The sequence below is a fragment of the Taudactylus pleione genome, unplaced genomic scaffold, assembly GCF_031769625.1.
Source record: "Taudactylus pleione unplaced genomic scaffold, aTauple2 ptg000225l, whole genome shotgun sequence".
Classification (NCBI taxonomy): Eukaryota; Metazoa; Chordata; class Amphibia; order Anura; family Myobatrachidae; genus Taudactylus; species Taudactylus pleione.
This window is the reverse complement of record NW_028284627.1, coordinates 3,044,786-3,067,384: the sequence shown is the minus strand read 5'-3', so window position 1 is coordinate 3,067,384 and position 22,599 is coordinate 3,044,786. Positions and strand designations below refer to the sequence as shown.

Sequence of the window (22,599 nt, the reverse complement as noted above, 5' to 3'; positions counted from 1 at the left end):
CCAAAGGCGAGTTCAGGACCCCAGTTTCAGTAAAAGATTTGTCTAAACGATTAACTCAATGGTGGACTTCCCAGTCTTAACACAGGAAAGCATTTAGTCAGCCAGGAGGCATATGAGAAGGTGTCAGATCAAGACTAGGTTCTGAGAAGGCAGGTTACACCTCCTGTAATGGGGAGACATTCATCAGAGTACGGATATTAGGTGCAAATATGCCTTGGGAAACATTTAGTAGGCACACACATGCTTGTCCCTTGAAATTGGCTGGTAGGCTGAATGACTAGTGTGGAGGGAGACGACAGCACAAGTTATTCCCAGAACAGTAGATGTTATATAAACAGTACAAGGTAGGGTTATTAGGTGTGGATGCACCATCAGGAGGAAACGATTTGAGCTGAATATAATGGTGCATACACACGGTCAGATTTTTCCTTCAGATCTGAACGATAACGATTTAAAAAATCGTTCAGTTCATATCTGAAGGAAAATCTGACATATCTGTCAGATGAACGATTTGAACGATGCGCGTTCCCGATGGTCAGATAACGATATCTGACATCTGATGTGTTGTTTAATGCAGTCAAAAATCGTTCAAATCGTTCATCTGACTGTGTGTATGCTCCATTAGATCACTGCCCAATGTTACAAGTCTGATGAGGATGCAGATTCTGTGGGTCCAATTCAGAATGGTTAGCTCACATCTACCGGCAGTACTGAGGTTCAGGTCCAGCAGTGCCTTTAGCTAGGACCAGGAGGAAGTGTGCAGGATTCGGCCTACCAAGTGACCACGCACATGACCGTGACTCCAGAAGATGCAGACTTGGTCATCAGGCCGTAGACAATTCAAACTACTGCAAGGCCCATATATTGAGAAACCCCTCTTAGCTGGTGAGTAGGTGTTCATCAGACAGTATAATATGGATCGGAGGGATAGCTTGCTGCTGGCGTCAAGCCTGGAGGAGTCTACTGATCTTGTATGGAGTTGGATGGGGTCTAACAAACAATATTCTGCTAAAACAAAATAGCAAACGTATAGGAACAAATATTAATTTGGTCACGCTGTATTGCAATAGATGCTGCCATAATGGGAGCCAGTATATTATTGTGCCAGGACCATGGAGAATACCCAGGAGACATCTTAGCTAGAGGGACATAGTAAAATCTCTAACTAAGGTAGTGCTGCAGCATTAACATAAAGGATAATGTAAGCCTGTAATATATATGATAGCGTCTATTACTTACACACTGCAGCATCTGGCTTAAAGACATCTGCCTCCTCTTCATCTCCGCTGTCATCGGTCAGGAATTTCCTCTGTTCATTGATAGCTTTAGATGCAGCTTGTCTGCGGCTTCTGCCAATAACTGCTTCTTCATTACTATTGGAGATCTCATCTAGGCCTGTGGGGGACAGTTTAGGGTGAATCGCCCAGCTAAAGAGATATAAAGTAAAGCAACAGCGCTACGTGCACTCTATAGTTAGAAGATCAAAGAAAAATAATCTCGTAATCAGCTGGTTAGGCCTCTCACTCTCTGGTGGAGATGTACAAAACCTTAGTAAGAGAAAATGGAGAAGTTGCCCATAACAACCAATCAGCGTCTGTCATCTAGCATTAGCTGACTTGCTATGAGCAACTTCTCCACTTTATCGCTCTCTCACTAAGGTTTGATACATCTCCCCCTCTGTATGATATATAAATGAACCCTTTCCTTTAAAATAAGAATAATAATCACCAAGGATGGCGGCTTGAATTATCCTTTAATTTCACTGTTGGGGGAGAATTATTCCTTATCTTGAGCGATAACAAAAGCTATAACACTTCTGCGTGACAGACAGCTGCTATATAGAGGTGGGGCGGACAAATAATACTAACAGTTCAATGTCTGGCGTAGGTAAATCTGCCACTGCACCAAACAGCCCCTCTCGTCACGCAAGGTTCTATGCGACCCTGCTAGTGCCAAGATTCTTTTCTGCCCGAAAATGGGTTTTAGCCAAAATGAATGCAACTAGGATGCACCAGGAGACTGCACAGATTAATTTGATATGCAACACTTGTATATCTGTGTCCGACTGAGTTTTACGAGTGTCGCATATCAAATGAATCAGTGCAGTCTCCTGGTGCGTCCTAGTTGCATCGCGACTAAAACACATTTTTGGGTGAAAGCGACGCTCGGCACAAGTCCTGGCGGCTCACAGCGCATAGTGAATTGAGGCTAGATGTATGAGGACACGTGTATTGTTCAAGCTCAGAATATGTAAAGTATATGATCGCTGTAACGCTCTGGCTTGAAAGAGGGATGACAGGAAACAGTCACCAATGTGATACATCTTCATCTGTAACAACTAGTGAGGTCCTAGAAGGGACAGAGATAAGGATCTGTCTACACTTACAACTAATTACACCTCTCATGTATTATACAGCAGGAGAACAATCTGTTCTTCTCTTTTAAAGTAGAGCTCCCACAAAATACACAACTTCTGTCCCACAATGATATATGAAAAGGTGGAACTGGGTTACCTAGTGTACTGCTGTCAACACTGCAATTTGAGAAAGACACTTCGGCATCTGTACGATTCTCAGCATTGTATGGTGCAGCATCTGTAACACAAAAATACACATATGAATGTACAAATAATACCATTTTAGATTAATGCAATAATGTCAGCTTACACATAATGCAAATACCGAGAACAATATAGTTGTATTAAAAATAACATAAGGCAAGTATTTATTGCTTCACTGTGTTAGCATTCTGTAAAATGACCAGAAGGGGCGCTATTCCATTAAAGAGTACACAGTATACCTCCTGTCTACATTGTCCACTACATTTCCATACACAGTAGTGGATATAATTGGGAAGGCTATATTTGTCTTTCAAAAAAAAAAAACATATACTAGCATTTAACAACGTGGATATTGCTAATATTTAGAACCATCAAGAGCAAAGATACCATTTGGTGGAGTATTTTCATTATTTTCCACGATGGCGGATGTCTTCTGCACAGAGAGCGCCAAAGCAACTTCTAAATCTCTCTGGTAAAGTTTATCGTCCAAAGGCAATCTAACAAAAAAACCACATTTGGATCACTAGACAAAAACATACACCAATAAAAAATAAAAAATGGGTTGGGTACTGGACGCCGGCGGTCAGATTCCCGACAGCTCACGGTAAGTACTCTACCCCAACCCTCCCTGCAGCCTAGCCCTAAAGCCGTGTACACACTAGATGATCTGGTGGATCGGACGACATATCATCCACATCGCCCAGCGTGTACCTGCTATGTCGCTGACGATACGCACTCTCACGTGTAGTCAGCAGCATTGCCCGTTGGACCTGCATGCAGGTCCTCGTCAGCGGGAGCCATGCTGCCAATTGCAGCACAGCTCCTAGCATCGGCAAGTCTGTATGCACTAGCCGATGCCGGCACCCCGCTGCACGAGACATCACGCTGGGTACACATCGATTAACCCCAATACTTAACGTCGAGATGTCGGCGGTTGTAATGCTTGCGTTAGAATTCTGACTGCGGTTAGGGTTCCGGTGCCGGCATTTTGAGTGCCAGCATCCCAACCGCCAGGATGCCAACTACATCCCAAAAACGTGTGTGAGAAATAGTCTAGACACTGCAATATTGGTTTTTGAGGTAATAATAGTACTTCTTAAATACAAATATAGGTGTATGAATTAATACAAAATAGGCTATTTACATTTTAACTTTGCATCCATTAACCTGAAGAACAAAAAGGAAAACCTGAAAAACCACTATAGTCAGTACAGCCAGTGATTGCACACCAGACTGACCAATGCACACACAGGAAGCCACTGATTGGATAAATACAGTATAAAGAAACTGCAGTTTATATGTTTAGTGTGTGTCTGAAATCACCTTTTCCCCTGGGAATTCTTTGGAGAGGTATTTTCCTGTTTGTGTGTTTTCTTTGTGGGTTTCTCTTTTGTCTCCACTCGCGCCTTTTTACTTAGAGGTGCAGAAGAAGCAAAATCCTCATCTGTATAAATAGAAAATAAAAGGAATACTATTACTTAATAATCCATAAAAAAGGGATCAACAACTCCTTACTTGTGTCTACTTTAGGAGCACCTGTCACCATATTCACCATCTTGCTTGTGACCTGTAATACCAATATTTACTTGTATGGTTCTCTCTCTTAGGGGGCGATTCAATTCAACGCAAATTGAATAGCGCCGGGAGCGAGCTCCTGGAGCCATTCAATTCAGTGCGCTATGTGGTCGGAGAATGCCGGTTAAGGCGCGTTAACAAGGGTGTTAAGGTGCGTTAACCAGCATTCTCTGACCAAAGTGCCGGGTGTGCAGCTGTTAGCGCCGCACTAAGCAGAAAAACAGCTGCGCGCCCAACACTTTGGTTGGATTTGTCTATTGCCCAAACTGCTAGCTGCCTTTACCCACCTCCTCCCTACCACCAACGCAGTAATGTCTGCCCTTACCCCTTCCCTAGCACAGCCTGTACACAAACTAATCCCTGCCTCAACTACCAGTAATACCCCAACGGCTGCCAGCCTCAAGCTGTTTTTATAAGCAGTGTATGTGTAAGCAATGTGGAGTGGTCTGATGTGATGTGGGGAAGCATATGGGTGCTCAACAGCATAAATTGTGATGGGACCATGAAACAGTGAAGTAGGACCCCATTATTTTTTTTTTTAGTGAGGGGTCCCTGGGACCCCATATTTTTGTGCTCAGCGCAATCAATGGTACAGGTGGTCAGCCGCCCGCCCTTACATATGCAGCAGAGGCTGCGGGGCACGACATTCCCCCCAGCCATATCTAATATATATATATATATCTGTAAGGTGTGTACCCAGCTTAGGGTGCTTAGGAAAGAGACAGTTATATGCTAAATCAGATTGCGTTTGGACGGTATATGTATGAAAGAAGAGAGGACAATGTTTGGCTCCTTTGAAATGTAAGATGAATCTATTTATATATTGCGAGATAGTTGTCTGATTGATATATGGGGGGAGGATTGCACCATGCTGTATTGTGCCTTCTGACTATAATAAGGGCTGATGTGGCTCTGTAGGATATAGATCCTCTGACTGACCGAGAGGAGAAAACTTCTAAAGAATATCTGAATGCTGAGATTATTGTTAGGGCAATAAACATCTACTTGCTTGTAGACGATTCATCTGCTGTATCATGTGATCACCAGAATAGTGCAAAATGCTGTTCCGTTCTCTGGCTGTTCTGGATTGAGCCAATGTCTCCAAGCTAAAAACCCTCTGCCAGCTACCTCGTGCAGACTTGCCCATGGTGGGAGACCATTGGGAATTAGTCAACACTACCCAGGAAGTGTTGCAGCAGCGCGTCCACACATACCCAAAAGTAAGCGGCTCCAAGTGCTGGTGTAGGAGCTTGGTGGTGGCAGCAAGTTACCCGCCCACTGAGCAGTGGGTAGAGTCAGTAACAGGCAGGGAATCCCTAAGAGTGCCCAGAAATGAGTAACTCTCCTCTATAGAAATCAGTGGATCCAAACAGCTGCAATCGGTCTGGCGGACGAGGTCATCCGGTCAAAGCGACCTTAACCAAAGGCCCCAGTGCTATAAGGCAGAAATGCCAACTAATGTGCTGCCAAAATATAAATCTTCACACCTCAACAGTGAACTCTTCCCTTTTATGTATAAGGGGATTGCTATATAGAAAGTGAAATCGTGTCTATACTTTCTTCTTTAAAACGATTAGTAAAATCCCTTTCCCACACACAAATAAACTGTACATGTAAATTAATATACTATGGGAAATAAAACTTACCATCATTATCCAATTCTAAATACTGGGAATAATCAACTGCTTTTTTATTCCTGAAAAAGAACAAATTTAGCAAATTATTATGAAGTGAATAAACAGGATTATATATAGTGATAGTGCTAACTGACTACTGACAGCAATATGCCTCATTCCAAAACCAGCCAGCCGAAGGCCTGATTCAGCAGCGTACGCAATAGCGCTTCCGCATACAGCGATTGTTTGCCATTGTGCATGCACATAGGCCACACTGAGCGTGCGCAACGATCTCATTGCGTTTACGGACTCACAAAGGAATCCATCGTAAAGTGAATGACAGATCAGAAAAAGCAGGCGTGCCTATCCGTTTGAACGCCATTTCACGGCCGCGCATAAATTAGCCACTGTGAATGCATACGCAGCTTGAGTACTCATTGCATGCAACGAGACTTGCAGTTTCTGCGGCAGGCCGGAACTGGTGTAAATGCTGCGTGATGGGTCGATGGTAGCCATGTTTGCGCAGAAGTGTGAGGTTGGATGGATGTGAGAAAGCAGTAGCGGACGTCTTTATGCTGGCTGAGCTGTGGCAGACATTAGCATATTTTCGCAGCTGCGTTGCGTGCAAATTCACAGCTGCAATCCGTACTGAATGACACCCAGAGATAATAAAAGATGTGTTCGTCTTATGGTCAAACATAAGTAAATGCAAAACAATTACAGTACATTAATTTAAGTATTGTATTTGAATTAACCTGTTTTAATCAGCCAGTAATACATTTGAAAACAATGATTGTGTAACCTTTGTATCATACACAGATGCATTACACACGTGCTTTTTTAAAGTGAGGTGGAGGAAGGCACTTTAAGAACTTTAATACATTAACATTCCACACCTTTGGACATCCTTGGTACACCTAAACAGACTCAATATTTGCAGGACATACCCCCGAAAACCCCATTTTTCAGGGAGTACCCGCAAATATGAAGTATGCCCCAAATTCATGTACAGGGGACTGCAGCAGATATCGGACATTTTTTTGAAGAATTTACCAAACTCCGTAATGCAAAACATTCCGGAGCTTGACCTGGTAACTAATGCCATCTGAAGACGGCGTTAGCCATTAAAGCACTTACAGTCTGCAGAAAGTAGATTCCCTCCGCGGCACCCTCCAATTGCGGTCAGCAGAGTGCACATGTGCAGTAGTGCAGCGCACCAGGGAAACAAAGTAGAGTGATCGCAAATGCTAATTACTTTTACACATAGCAGGGACGGGTTCCAATTGGTAATTAATAAATGGGCCTCTAAACCTCTAATCCAGTGATTCCCAACCTCGGTCCTCAAGGCACACTAACAGTCGTGGTTTTAGTGATATCCATGATTGTGCAGATGGTAAACTCAAAATAACTGAGGTACTAATTACTTGTGCTCTAGTATGGCTATCCCTAAAACCTGGACTGTTAGTGTGCCTTGAGGACCGTAGTTGGGAACACCTGCTCTAATCTTTCAAAAGTACTGGTAAAACTCACCTTGTAACGTTTCCTATGCCACACCATGCAAACTCAACTTCCTCCTCTGCTTCACCTACCCCATTCACTCGTACCCCACATTGTCTTTGTTTGCGCCCAGTGACTTAATAATCAGGAGCCCCCTCTTCCTCCCATCCTCATAGAAAGGTTTCTTTACATTCTGCTTTGTTTCTTCTGATTTAATTGCTATGTTCCCATGTCTCATCTTGCATTGGGATTTTATTGATACAATTGCATCTAGTAGAAAACGGGCAATTGTATACTGCAAGTGGTACAATCTCATGCCAATTTGTTCTGCTGTGTGGCACTACAGAGTCTATGGTGCCTCACAAATAAAATAGGATAGTAAAGGCATTAACATCCTTTGGAGGCATTAAGCAGGTCTTCTGTTCAGCACATCAAAAACACATAGTAATTGTGCATGCGGTGTTATATTAAGGACTTCCCATAGAATATGACAGGTGCTAAGACACATTGCTTTCAGTCCCTTCTCATTTACTGATTAATCTAAAATGCTCTGGGCATGCATTATTGTATCCAACAATAGAGTTAGACGTTATTATGAACCACAGTGTATGTGCTGATGAAGATGATCAGATAGCGTCATATCCTCTCCTAACACCTCATGATCATTTTATTCATCACCAACTGGTAATTACGTTTCTACTCTATAAAGTCCAATGGTGTGCCTGGATGGTGACGGGACATACTACATGTACCCAGGCGCCTGGATGGTGACGGGACATACTACATGTACCCAGGCGCCTGGATGGTGACGGGACATACTACATGTACCCAGGCGCCTGGATGGTGACGGGACATACTACATGTACCCAGGCGCCTGGATGGTGACGGGACATACTACATGTACGCAGGCGCCTGGATGGTGACGGGACATACTACATGTACGCAGGCGCCTGGATGGTGACGGGACATACTACATGTACGCAGGTGCCTGGATGGTGACGGGACATACTACATGTACGCAGGTGCCTGGATGGTGACGGGACATACTACATGTACGCAGGTGCCTGGATGGTGACGGGACATACTACATGTACGCAGGTGCCTGGATGGTGACGGGACATACTACATGTACGCAGGTGCCTGGATGGTGACGGGACATACTACATGTACGCAGGTGCCTGGATGGTGACGGGACATACTACATGTACGCAGGTGCCTGGATGGTGACGGGACATACTACATGTACGCAGGTGCCTGGATGGTGACGGGACATACTACATGTACGCAGGTGCCTGGATGGTGACGGGACATACTACATGTACGCAGGTGCCTGGATGGTGACGGGACATACTACATGTACGCAGGTGCCTGGATGGTGACGGGACATACTACATGTACGCAGGTGCCTGGATGGTGACGGGACATACTACATGTACGCAGGTGCCTGGATGGTGACGGGACATACTACATGTACGCAGGTGCCTGGATGGTGACGGGACATACTACATGTACGCAGGTGCCTGGATGGTGACGGGACATACTACATGTACGCAGGTGCCTGGATGGTGACGGGACATACTACATGTACGCAGGTGCCTGGATGGTGACGGGACATACTACATGTACGCAGGTGCCTGGATGGTGACGGGACATACTACATGTACGCAGGTGCCTGGATGGTGACGGGACATACTAAATGTACGCAGGTGCCTGGATGGTGACGGGACATACTACATATACGCAGGTGCCTGGATGGTGACGGGACATACTACATGTACGCAGGTGCCTGGATGGTGACGGGACATACTACATGTACGCAGGTGCCTGGATGGTGACGGGACATACTACATGTACGCAGGTGCCTGGATGGTGACGGGACATACTACATGTACGCAGGTGCCTGGATGGTGACGGGACATACTACATGTACCCAGGTGCCTGGATGGTGACGGGACATACTACATGTACCCAGGTGCCTGGATGGTGACGGGACATACCACATGTACACAGGTGCCTGGATGGTGACGGGACATACCACATGTACACAGGTGCCTGGATGGTGACGGGACATACTACATGTACACAGGTGCCTCAATGGTGACGGGACATACATGTACGCAGGTGCCTGGATGGTGACAGAACATACCGCATGTACGCAGGTGCCTGGATGGTGACGGGACATACCTCATGTACGCAGGTGCCTGGATGGTGACGGGACATACCACATGTACGCAGGTGCCTGGATGGTGACGGGACATACCACATGTACGCAGGTGCCTGGATGGTGACGGGACATACCACATGTACGCAGGTGCCTGGATGGTGACGGGACATACTACATGTACGCAGGTGCCTGGATGGTGACGGGACGTACTACATGTACGCAGGTGCCTGGATGGTGACGGGACATACTACATGTACACAAGCGCCTGGATGGTGGCGGGACATACTACATGTACGCAGGTGCCTCGATGATGACGGAACATAGGCCCTGATTCGGAGCCGGACGCTATTTGAGCTCGCTCGTTCATTAAAAATATGAGATATGGTAAGAACTTACCCTTGTTATCTCTATTTCTACGAAGTCCATAGGGTTCCACAGGATACCTTGGGGTATAGGTGTGACGTCAGTCGCAGGGCACCAAAGAGTTAAGCTTTCAGCCTCCCAGGATGCACTGGGTCCCCCTCCTATACCCCACCCCCGAGCCAAGGCACCTCAGTTAGTTACCAAGCCATAGGCCGGAGGAGGAGAAGGAAGAGAGAGAACAAAGATCTGGACACATAAAAGAATCACATTCTCACCAGAGGGAGACGGAAAACCGGTGACCAGAGTAAAGCCCATCTGCAGCACAGGTGCGACAGGGCGGGAGTCCTGTGGAACCCTATGGACTTCGTAGAAATAGAGATAACAAGGGTAAGTTCTTACCATATCTCATTTTCTACTTCAGGGTCCATAGGGTATCCACAGGATACCTTGGGGATGTCCCAAAGCAGTATCCTTTAAGGGTGGGGACGCTCCTGTGCTGAAAGGAGAATCCGCCGCCCGAAGGAAGCATCCTGAGAGGCGAAGGTGTCAAACCTGTAATACCTCACGAAGGTATGGACAGAGGAGCACGTAGCAGCCTTGCAGATCTGGACTGCAGAGGCACCACGTCGAGCTGCCCACGAAGGACCCACAGACCTAGTGGAATGAGCCTTCACAGAAGGAGGAACCGGCAGGCCTTCATGAAGATAAGCTTCAGAAATAGCCATACGGATCCAGGCTGCCAAAGTTTGCTTTGAAGCAGGCTAACCCTTTTTACGGAAGCCATAGAGGACAAACAAAGCGTCCGACTTCCTAAACGAAGAAGTGCGGTCAACATAAGTCCTTAAGGCCCGCACAACATCCAAAGAGGCCTCACCCACGGAAAGACCCGGTGAGTTAAAGGCCGGAACAACGATTTCCTCGTTAACATGAAACTGGGAAACAACTTTGGGAAGAAACTCGGGCCGAGTGCGGAGCACTGCCCTGTTCCCATGAAAAACCAAGAAAGGGGTCTACAAGAAAGAGCCCCTAACTCAGAAACACGTCTGGCTGAAGCAATAGCCAGAAGGAAAACAGTCTTAGCTGTTAGCTTAGATCCACTGAGCCCAGTTGTTCAAACGGCGGTCCTTGGAGAGCCCTCAGGACCACAGCCAAATCCCAAGGCGCCACAGGTGGAACAAAGGGCGGCTGAATGCGGACAACACCTTGCATAAAGGTGCGCACATCCGGGATTGTAGCAATCCTACGGTGAAACCAGACAGACAGGGCCGAAACCTGTACCTTCAAAGAAGCAAGGCGAAGCCCATGATCTAGTCCCGCTTGCAGGAAGGCGAGAATCCGAGACAGACGAAACTCCCGCGGTGCATAACCTCTCGGTCGACACCACTGAAAGAACGTATGCCACACGCGATGGTATATCCTCACGGAAGACGGTTTCCGAGCTCGCAACATGGTACGCACCACAGAGCTGGAAAAACCCCGGGACCTCAGCATGGCCGTCTCAACAGCCACGCCGTCAAAGACAGCCGAGTCAGGTCCGGGTGACGACAAGGACCCTGAGACAAGAGGTCCGGTCGTAGCGGCAACTGCAGAGGACTGTCCACGGACAGACCCTGAAGGTCTGAGAACCAGTGCCGTCTGGGCCACGCGGGAGCCATCAACAGGAGCGTCCCTCCTTCCTGTTTGAATTTCCGGATTACCCGTGGAAGAAGGGAGACCGGAGGGAACAGGTATGCGAACCGGAACGACCACCGGACGGACAGAGCATCCACCAGAGACGCCCCTTCGTCTCTTGTGCGAGACCCGTACACCGGCAACTTGTTGTTGTGCCGGGACGCCATGAGGTCGATCTCTGGAAGACCCCATCTGTCCACCAGTAGTTGAAAAACGTCCGGGTGCAGGGACCATTCCCCCGGATGAACGTCCTGGCGACTTAGACAGTCCGCCTCCCAATTGAGCACTCCCGGGATGAAGACCGCTGATATGGCCGGAAGATTGCGCTCCGCCCAAACCAGGATCCGAGACACCTCTACGAGAGCCGCCCGGCTTCGGGTTCCTCCTTGCCTGTTTATGTAGGCCACGGTGGTCGCGTTGTCCGACTGGACCTGTACCGGGTGACCCTGGAGAAACCGATGTGCCTGCTGGAGAGCATTGAAGACCGCACGGAGTTCCAAGATATTGATTGGAAGCTCCGCTTCTGTCGGAGTCCACCTGCCCTGGAACAGATGTGGACCCGAAACTGCTCCCCAGCCCCGAAGACTGGCGTCCGTAGTCAACAGGACCCAATTTGGAATCCAGAACGGACGTCCCTCGCTGATGTGGGTCGTCTGTAACCACCAAGCAAGGGACAGGCGAACCTCCGGGGTGAACACAATCGTCTGGGACTTCAGAGACTGAGGCAGCCCGTTCCACTTTGACAGGATTAGGTGCTGCAGAGGTCTGGAGTGAAACTGGGCATATTCCACCATGTCAAACACCGACACCATGGAGCCCAGTAACCTCATCGCCGAGTGTAGAGACACCTGGCGGCTGTGCAGACAACTGCGCACCCTTGACTGCAAAGCAGAGATCTTTTCCTCCGTCACGAAGATCTTTTGCTGTTCCGAGTCCAATAAGGCTCCAAGATGCAGAATCCTCCGAGACGGGATTAGAGTGGACTTCTGCCAGTTGATTAGCCAGCCGTGCCATTGCAGCAGGACAATGGTCAGGTCTAAGTGGCGTAACAGGAGCTCTGGAGATCCTGCCACTAATAACAGGTCGTCCAAGTACGGCAACATGCGGACTCCCTGCAGCCGCAGAGAAGCCGCCATGACCGCCATCACCTTGGTGAAGACACGTGGTGCTGTCGCCAGGCCAAAAGGTAACGCCCGAAACTGGAAGTGGTCGCTGCGGATTGCAAACCTGAGGAACTGTTGATGGCGCAAAAGAATAGGGACATGCAGGTAAGTGTCCTGTATGTCCAATGACACCATGTAGTCCCCCGGTTCCAGCGCCAGAATGATGGACCGTAGGGTCTCCATCCGAAACTTCGGGACCCGCAAAGACTTGTTGAGTGCTTTGAGGTTGAGAATCGGACGATACGACCCATTGGGTTTCTGTACCAAAAAAAGATTTGAATAGAAACCCTGGCCCCTCTGGGAGAATGGAACAGGCACTATAACTCCAGCCTGGAGCATAGTGTGCAATACCTTCCGCATTTCCGTAGCCTTGTTCCGGTCTGATGGTAGACCCGTGGTGAAGAATCGAGCCGGGGTCTGTGCCGGAAGGAGAGGGCGTACCCGTGGGAGACCACCTCCAGAACCCAAGTGTCTGTCGTAGTGACCGACCAACACTGGGCGAACTGCAGCAGGCGGCCTCCCACCCTGGGATCCCCCAAAGGGAGGCCCGGACCGTCAGGCCGCAGGCTTGTCATCTGGCTTGGGGGCCGGACGTCTGGTACTCCATGCCTGCTTCCGGGGCTTGACCGATTTCCTAGGGCCAGCCTGACGAGGAAACGACTGTGGTTTGGGCCTGCCCTGGGCCCTAGATGACCGAAAGGACGATGGTCCAGAACCAGAAGGAGCAGCGGCCGACGGGAGACAAGCCGATTTGGCTGCCGCCAGCGTGGCCACAATCTTATCCAGATCCGGACCGAAGAGAACTTCTCCGGTAAACGGCAAGGCTTCCAGACCCTTCTTGGAATCTGCGTCCGCCTTCCAGGATCGCAGCCACAAGGTGCGACGAGCAGCTACCGCTGCTGAAGAAATTCTAGACACCAGAGTACTAATGTCTAGAGCCGCCTCGTTGATGTAAGTGGCCGAATCACGGAGATTGCCAATCAACTCCGCCTGTTCGGCCGGACAGTCGGAATCAAAAGAAGCCTCTAATGAATCCGCCCAGCGCTCCATCGCTCTGGCAACCCAGCAAATGGCCATAGCCGGCCGTGCTGCCCCCCCCGCAAGGGAATAAGCGGACTTCAGGCAGATCCGTAGCATCCTTAAGGGAGGACATGGATGGCATCGGCAATGTTTCACTACGGACAAGACGGGTCACGTGAGAATCCACCTGTGGAGGGGATTCCCACTTAGCAAAATAATTATCCGCGAACGGATAAGCCACCGCCAGGCGTCTCTGCGGCTGGTATCTTTTGCCAGGCTGTTTCCACGCCTCCTCTAAATGGTCCACCAACTGACCCGAAAGAGAAAAGACTGTGGCATCGCCCTTCACATCTTTGAAAAAGGCATATTTAGACTTAGCCGCTGGGGGAACTTTGTCCTCAATCACCAAGGTTGTGTGGACCGCCCGAATAAGTCCAGGAATATATACTTTGGACTTAGCATCAGCGTCCTTAGTAAGGATCCAGAATATCCCCATCATCAGACGTCCCTTCGTCATCCTCATAAGGAGCGGACAGAGACGCCACCGGCCGTTTATGAGGCCGCATCACAGACTCACCTTGCAATACCTCCGACAAGTGCTGTACAGAACTCGTCAGGGAGTTAACCCACGCTGGCTCCTGAGAAACCGGGAGCGGGGAAATAGGAAGACTGTGGGGTACCACCAATTGTCGTGGGAAACCCTGCATGGGTGACGACACCACAGACTGCTGGGACAAACCCATCGGAGTAAACGCGGGCTGCGGAGCTAACTGGCCCACTAAAGCTGTTAGCGCCTGAGCGAAACAAGCCCAGGGCGGCTCCTGTACCGGTGCTGTAACCGTAAGAGGCCGCGCCATGGACAAACACTGCCGGCAAAGGCCCTCCGCGCTACCCTCCCCCTCCGCTAACGGTACTTTACACGTGGTACACTGTAGCCGGAAGGGAAAATCACTTTCAGACATGATGGCACCACGTATGTGACCCCTCTCACCAATTATATATTAAATAGGCGAGAGACCACCCTGCAGCACCGCACCGCAAGGGCTTAGCAGAAAGAACAGGGACAGTAATAAAGCTGACAGTTTAGAGAAGAAAAGTTACAGGCAGCGCTAGCACAGTCACATACAATGCAAAGAAAATCAATTCCTGCACTAACAGCGCTGATCACTCAACTACACAGACACAGGGCCTGGTAGGACACAGCGCTGCATACACAGACCTGACCACAGCGGAGGAGAGGTATGCGGGGGGACCCAGACCACGATGCTTCCGTCCAGTGCTTCCAGCAGCGTTCACCATGCGTTGGAGAAGATGGCCGCCGAGGAGCAGAGAGGAGGCTGGCCTGGGGGAGGAGCGCTGACACAGGGCCAGTCAGCACAGTGCAGAGAGGGCTGTGTGCAGCGGGGGAGGCGCCGGCTGTGAGACAGGGAAGGCGCGCTCCCCTGGCATGCATTTAACCCCTGGGACGCCGCAGCGCTACCGCTCTGCTGCGGTCCGCTGTCCCAGGGGGTAGTGGAAGCGCAGGTTGGTCGCCTGGCTCCACGCTGCAGCCAGTCCCCAGGGAGCCCCCTGCCTGGGGACTTAGGACCATGTGATCAGCGGGGACCCACCGCGGGACCCCGCTGCTTACCTCTGTCCCCCTTGAATCCGGCCATGGTCCGGAACATCTGGGGTCACCGCTAGCTGTGACCCCAGATGCCCACCAGCATCCCCGGATCAGTACCGGCGTTCTGGTACCGGCGGGGTGTAGGGAAGACAGCATGGACGTCAGGACTGACTGTCCATGCTGTTCATCCACAGCAGCATGAAGAAAAAGCTTCAGGGGCTCTTCTAGCCCCCACTCCAACAGGTGCACCCGACTCCGGCCGGGCACCAAACTAAACTGAGGTGCCTTGGCTCGGGGGCGGGGTATAGGAGGGGGACCCAGTGCATCCTGGGAGACTGAAAGCTTAACTCTTTGGTGCCCTGCGACTGACGTCACACCTATACCCCAAGGTATCCTGTGGATACCCTATGGACCCTGAAGTAGAAAAGGGGTGGCTATTCAAATGAACCGTTCGCACTTTGCGGTCTGTTCACGCCTCTATATCTGAACGAGCGAACAAAACTTGCGGTCGTAATTTTGAAAAAGACGCCCCCTGGCCGCTCGCACCATACGTCATGTCCACTATTTAATAGATTAATCGAGTACATCGAACAGCGTATGAACTGCTCGCTATTCTTGTGGTTGGTTTTTGCTACCACAATCTTGCGAGCAGTTCTGACCATAAATCAACCAAGTGACGTGGTCAATGAAGCTCCTGTATTAATTATGCACACCCATAAAACGCCCGTTTTGACCTTTAAGCACGCCTGCGTTCTGATTTCCACTCCCAGTTTTCAAGCACCTTCCCCTGTTACCACCCACATACGCCTCCTCGTGTCCCTCAAAATAGCAGGCATTCGCTATTTAGCGAACAAACGATTTTCAACCGCACTGACTGGTTCACGCATGCGCAGATGTGCGAACATCGCTCATAACGAACGAGCGGCCGCTTACGAGCGGCTCTGAATCAGGGCCATACTACATGTATGTAGGTGCCTGGATGATGATGGGACACACTACATGTACGCAGGTGCCTGGATGGTGACGGGACATACTACATGTACGCAGGTGCCTGGATGGTGACGGGACATACTACATGTACGCAGGTGCCTGGATGGTGACGGGACATACTACATGTACACGAGTGCCTGGATGGTGACGGGACATACTACAAGTAAGCAGGTGCCTGGATGGTGACGGGACATTCTACATGTACAGTCAGGTGCATAAATATTGGGACAGTGACAGAATTTTCATATTTTGTCCTCTATTCACCACCACAATGGCTTTGAAATGAAACAAACAAGATATGCTTTAACTGCAGACTCCCTTATTTAATTTGAAGGTAATTACATCCAAATCAGGTGAACGGTGTAGGAATTACAACAGTTCCTATATGTGCCTCCCACTTTTTAAGGGGCCAAAAGTAATGGGACAAACTAAACAATCCTAAATCTAACTTTCACTTTTTAATACTTTGTTGCAAATCCTTTGCAGGCAATTACAGCCTGAAGTCTGAAACGCATAGACATCACCAGACGCTGGGTTTCATCCCTGGTGATGCTCTGCCAGGCCTCTACTGCAAATGTCTTCAGTTCCTGCTTGTTCTTGGGGCATTTTCCCTTCAGTTTTGTCTTCATCAAGTGAAATGCATGCTCAATCAGATTCAGGTCAGGGGATTGACTTGGCCATTGCATAACATTCCACTTTTTAGCCTTAAAAAAAAACCTCTTTGGTTGCTTTTGCAGTATGCTTCGGGTCATTGTCCATCTGCACTGTGAGGCACCGCCAATGAGTTCTGAAGCATTTGCCTGAATATGAGCGTATAATATTGCCCGAAACACTTCAGAATTCATTCTGCTGCTTTTGTCACCAGTCACATCATCAATAAATACAAGGCAACCAGTTCCATTGGCAGCCATACATGCCCACGCCATGACACTACCACCACCATGCTTCACTGATGAGCTGGTATGTTTTGGATCATGAGCAGTTCCTTTCCTTCTCCATACTCTTCTCTTCCCATCACTCTGGTACAAGTTGATCTTTGTCTCATCTGTCCATAGGATGTTGTTCCAGAACTGTAATGGCTTTTTTAGATGTTGTTTTGGCAAACTCTAATCTGGTCTTCCTGTTTTTGAGGGTCAGCAATGGTTTACATCTTGTGGTGAACCCTCTATATTCACTCTTGTGAAGTCTTCTCTTGATTGTTGACTTTGACACATACACACCTACCTCCTGGAGAGTGTTCTTGATTGGCCAACTGTTGTGAAGGGGTTTTTCTTCACCAGGGAAATAATTCTTCTGTCATCCACCACAGTTGTTTTCCGTGGTCTTCCAGGTCTTTTGGTGTTGCTGATCTCTCCGGTGCGTTCTTTCTTTTTAAGAATGTTCCAAACAGTTGATTTGGCCACACCTAATGTTTTTGCTATCTCTCTGATGGGTTTGTTTTAATTTTTCAGCCTAATGATGGCTTGCTTCACTGATAGTGACAGCTCTTTGGATCTCATATTGAGAGTCAACAGCAACTGATTCCAAATGCAAATGTCACACCTAGAATCAACTCCAGACTTTTTACCTGCTTAATTGATAATGAAATAACGTGCGAATAGCCCACACCTGTGCATGAAATAGCTTTTCAGTTGATAGTCCCATTACTTTTGGCCCCTTAAAAAGTGGTAGGCACATATAGAAACCGTTGTAATTCCTACACCGTTCACCGGATTTGGATGTAATTACCCTCAAATTAAATCTGAAAATCTGCAGTTAAAGCACATATTGTTTGTTTCATTTCAAAGCCATTGTGGTGGAGAATAGAGGCCAAAATAGGAAAATTCTGTCAATGTCCCAATATTTATGCACCTGACTGTACGTAGGTGCCTGGATGATGACGGGACATACTACAAGTAAGCAGGTGCCTGGATGGTGACGTGACATACTACATGTACGCAGGTGCCTGGATGGTGACAGTACATACATGTACGCAGGTGACGGGACATCCTACATGTACGTAGGTGCCTGGATGATGACGGGACATACTACATGTACGTAGGTGCCTGGATGGTTACGGGACATACTACATATACGCATTTGACGGGACATACTATATGTACGCAGGTGCCTGGATGATGACGGGACATACTACATGTACGCAGGTGCCTGAATGGTGACGGGACATACTACATGTACGCAGGTGCCTGGATGGTGACGGGACATACTACATGTACGCAGGTGCCTGGATGGTGACAGGACATACATGTACGCAGGTGCCTGGATGGTGACAGGACATTCATGTACGCAGGTGACGGGACATACTACATGTACGTAGGTGCCTGGATGACGACGGGACATACTACATGTACGCAGGTGCCTGGATGGTGACGGGACATACAAGTAAGCAGGTGCCTGGATGGTGACAGGACATACTACATGTACGCAGGTGCCTGGATGGTGACAGTACCGGGACATACTACATGTACGTAGGTGCCTGGATGGTGACGGGACATACTACATGTACGCAGGTGCCTGGATGGTGACGGGAAATATATGTACGCAGGTGATGGGACATACTACATGTACGTAGGTGCCTGGATGATGTCGGGACATACTATATGTACGGAGGTGCCTGGATGGTGACAGGACATACTACATGTACGCAGGTGACGGGACATACTACATGTACGCAGGTGCCTGGATGGTGACAGGACATACTACATGTGCGTAGGTGCCTGGATGATGACGGGACATACTACATGTACGTAGGTGCCTGGATGGTGACGGGACATACTACAAGTAAGCAGGTGCCTGGATGGTGACGGGACATACTACATGTACGCAGGTGCCTGGATGGGGACAGGACATACATGTATGCAGGTGACGGGACATACTACATGTACGTAGGTGCCTGGATGATGACGGGACATACTACACGTACGCAGGTGCCTGGATGATGACGGGACATACATATACGCAGGTGCCTGGATGATGACGGGACATACTACATGTACGCAGGTGCCTGGATGGTGATGGGACATACTACAAGTAAGTAGGTGCCTGGATGGTGACGGGACATACTACATGTACGCAGGTGCCTGGATGATGACGGGACATACATGTACGCAGGTGCCTGGATGGTGACGGGACATACTTCATGTACGCAGATGCCTGGATGGTGATGGGACATACTACAAGTAAGCAGGTGCCTGGATGGTGACGGGACATACTACATGTACGCAGGTGCCTGGATGGTGACGGGACATACTACATGTACGCAGGTGCCTGGATAGTGACAGTACCGGGACATACTACATGTACGCAGGTGCCTGGATGGGGACAGGACATACATGTATGCAGGTGACGGGACATACTACATGTACGTAGGTGCCTGGATGATGACGGGACATACTACACGTACGCAGGTGCCTGGATGATGACGGGACATACATATACGCAGGTGCCTGGATGATGACGGGACATACTACATGTACGCAGGTGCCTGGATGGTGACGGGACATACTACATGTACGTAGGTGCCTGGATGGTGACGGGACATACTACACGTACGCAGGTGCCTGGATGATGACGGGACATACATGTACGCAGGTGCCTGGATGGTGACGGGACATACTACATGTACGCAGGTGCCTGGATGGTGATGGGACATACTACAAGTAAGCAGGTGCCTGGATGGTGACGGGACATACTACAAGTAAGCAGGTGCCTGGATGGTGACGGGACATACTACATGTACGCAGGTGCCTGGATGGTGACGGGACATACTACATGTACGCAGGTGCCTGGATGGTGATGGGACATACTACAAGTAAGCAGGTGCCTGGATGGTGACGGGACATACTACATGTACGCAGGTGCCTGGATGGTGACGGGACATACTACATGTACGCAGGTGCCTGGATGGTGACGGGACATACTACATGTACGCAGGTGCCTGGATAGTGACAGTACCGGGACATACTACATGTACGCAGGTGCCTGGATGGTGATGGGACATACTTCATGTACGCAGGTGCCTGGATGGTGACGGGACATACTACAAGTAAGCAGGTGCCTGGATGGTGACGGGACATACTACATGTACGCAGGTGCCTGGATGGTGACGGGACATACTACATGTACGCAGGTGACGGGACATACTACATGTACGCAGGTGCCTGGATGGTGACAGTACCGGGACATACTACATGTACGCAGGTGCCTGGATGGTGACGGGACATACTACATGTACGCAGGTGCCTGGATGGTGACGGGACATACTACATGTACGCAGGTGACGGGACATACTACATGTACGCAGGTGCCTGGATGGTGACAGTACCGGGACATACTACATGTACGCAGGTGCCTGGATGGTGACGGGACATACTACATGTACGCAAGTGCCCGGATGGTGACAGCACATATATGTATGTGTTTTGGTTATGACAGGAGTGTAACATGTATGTAGGTTTCTGATTGGAGACATTAGTTACATGTATGTGCCAGAGTCTCTATGTATTGTGTGTCCTCTCCGGCCGACCTCAGATCACCCACCTCACAGGTCTGTCCATGGTGCCCGGATCCCCGATGTCACCCTTTCATCATCCCAGTGTGCCCGTCCTGGGAACGTGCCCGGCTCTTGCACCCACACTGCCACTCACTAATTGAAATCACCCGCGCGATTCCCCTTCCCTGAGCATCCGCGCCCGCACATTCGCCATATGGTGTAGTATCGTCTCTATTCCCTTCTTCGCTTTTAAAGTTAACTTTAGACTAGAAAGCAGTTCATCCATCCGCACAGTACGTGCATAGATGTAAAATTAGTTAGATTTAATTACCGTGCCATGGAAGGGAAATCGTGAATATGCTGCTTGGGTAAAGAAGACAAGTCCACTCCGCTGTGTGATCACGTGGTGCAGTCCTGGCGTCAGCCCCAGGAGTCACGTGACTTAATCGCTGCCAAAGCGGCAGAGCTTATTTCCCTTTCATGCTAGGGTAGGCTGTATTTCCCCTTCCCGCTAGGGACCTGGAAGTGACGTGGGTGAGGGCGGAAGTGACATGACAGCCAGCTACAGAAGTACGGTTGCTGCTATTTCCTATGGGTTGCTGCTATTAGCAAGTTGGAGAAAGGACCTCTGTGACGTAGACACCACGTGACCGCTGCAGGAGGCTGGACTGCTCCTGCGTTACCATCCACTAGGGCATAGAGGGGGAATATATATTTGTGGCGAGCGCAGCGAGCTTCCGTGCCAGAAGCGTAGCGAGCCCGCGAGGGGACACTTTTGGTCCCCCGTTACCATCCCCGCCCCTCCCCCTTTCAGGCCGAGTCACGTGGGTGTGACGTCACAGGGCCATCAGCCCTGTATTGTCTAGACCTAACCATTTCCTATGTGGCTAAAGGACCTCTGTGACGTATCCACCACGTGACCGCACAGAAGTACCTTGTCCCCACTTACGCAAGTTTGTTGTCCCCTCGCCCGCTCGCTACATGGTTATATTCCCCCTCTATGCCCACTTGGATGGCAGGGAATGACGCTGGACACTGGCTGATGACGTCAGGGTCCTCTCGGGGAAGGGGACGCACGGTAATGTCTAAGTCCCCTTCATGGAAAGGATCCTGATGTCATCAGCCAGTGTCCAGCGTCATTCCCTACCATCCAAGTGGGCACAGAGAGGGAATATAACCATGTGGCGAGCCACCGAGCCCACGAGGGGACAACTTTCTTTAGGTGGCTGTAATGTGCATGAAACTGCACTTCAATCACGTCACTTCCAGGTCCCTAGCATGAAGGGGAAGCTCTACCCTGCCAGACCACTAGGAGTCACGTGATAAGGTTGCTACCGGCAGCAGCTGAATGTAACATGACATGGTTATATACCCTCTCTGTGCCCACTTGGATGGTAGGGAATGACGCTGGACACTGGCTGAAGACGTCAGGGTCCTTTCCATGAAGGGGATTTAGACATTACCGTGCGCTCAGCGCTGATGCAGCTTCGGCGGTTCATATCCCACTGTGTGTTCAAGTGAACCTCCTCCCTGTTACGTCATCTGTAGCACATCCATCTGAAAAGTTTTTTAAAAATTCAGAAACTGTGACTAAAAAAGTACCAACAAGCAGTGCAGCGTCAGCTAGCCCCAATTCCTCACTCTCATCAGTGTGTACATCATCTTCATTCAATATTAATTCATCCCCGCTGGAATCCACCATTACAGGTGCATCTGTAATTGTTGGATGTAATTGGCATACAATTTGTAGTTCATTTTGATGGATGTAGGCCCTGATTCAGACCCGGTCGCTAAGGCGCGATCGCTCGCAGCTGATTCTAGCGGGAAAATGCAAAACAAGTGATAGCTCGCAATGCACAGCGCAAGCGGACAAACACCCATC

At 49.3% G+C, this 22,599-nt stretch overlaps 1 protein-coding gene across 2 annotated transcripts in view; it reads right to left on the bottom strand.

The window, feature by feature from the left end:
- Window positions 1–21,237, bottom strand: part of RAD51AP1 (RAD51 associated protein 1) — a 32,849-nt gene extending 11,612 nt beyond the window's left edge. Inside the window, exons 1-6 of one of the 2 annotated variants that reach the window (XM_088478982.1) lie at window positions 21,049–21,237; window positions 5,782–5,831; window positions 3,884–4,004; window positions 2,948–3,057; window positions 2,514–2,594; window positions 1,240–1,395 (exon numbers count right to left, since the gene is read on the bottom strand). In XM_088478982.1, coding sequence (XP_088335108.1) covers window positions 1,240–1,395; window positions 2,514–2,594; window positions 2,948–3,057; window positions 3,884–4,004; window positions 5,782–5,831; window positions 21,049–21,056 — 526 coding nt within the window. In that variant the 5' untranslated portion in view covers window positions 21,057–21,237. Of the gene's footprint in view, window positions 1–1,239; window positions 1,396–2,513; window positions 2,595–2,947; window positions 3,058–3,883; window positions 4,005–5,781; window positions 5,832–20,764; window positions 20,993–21,048 lie in introns of those variants that run through there. The other variant, XM_088478981.1, reaches the window with a different exon arrangement.
- Between the last annotated feature and the right edge of the window lie 1,362 nt (window positions 21,238–22,599).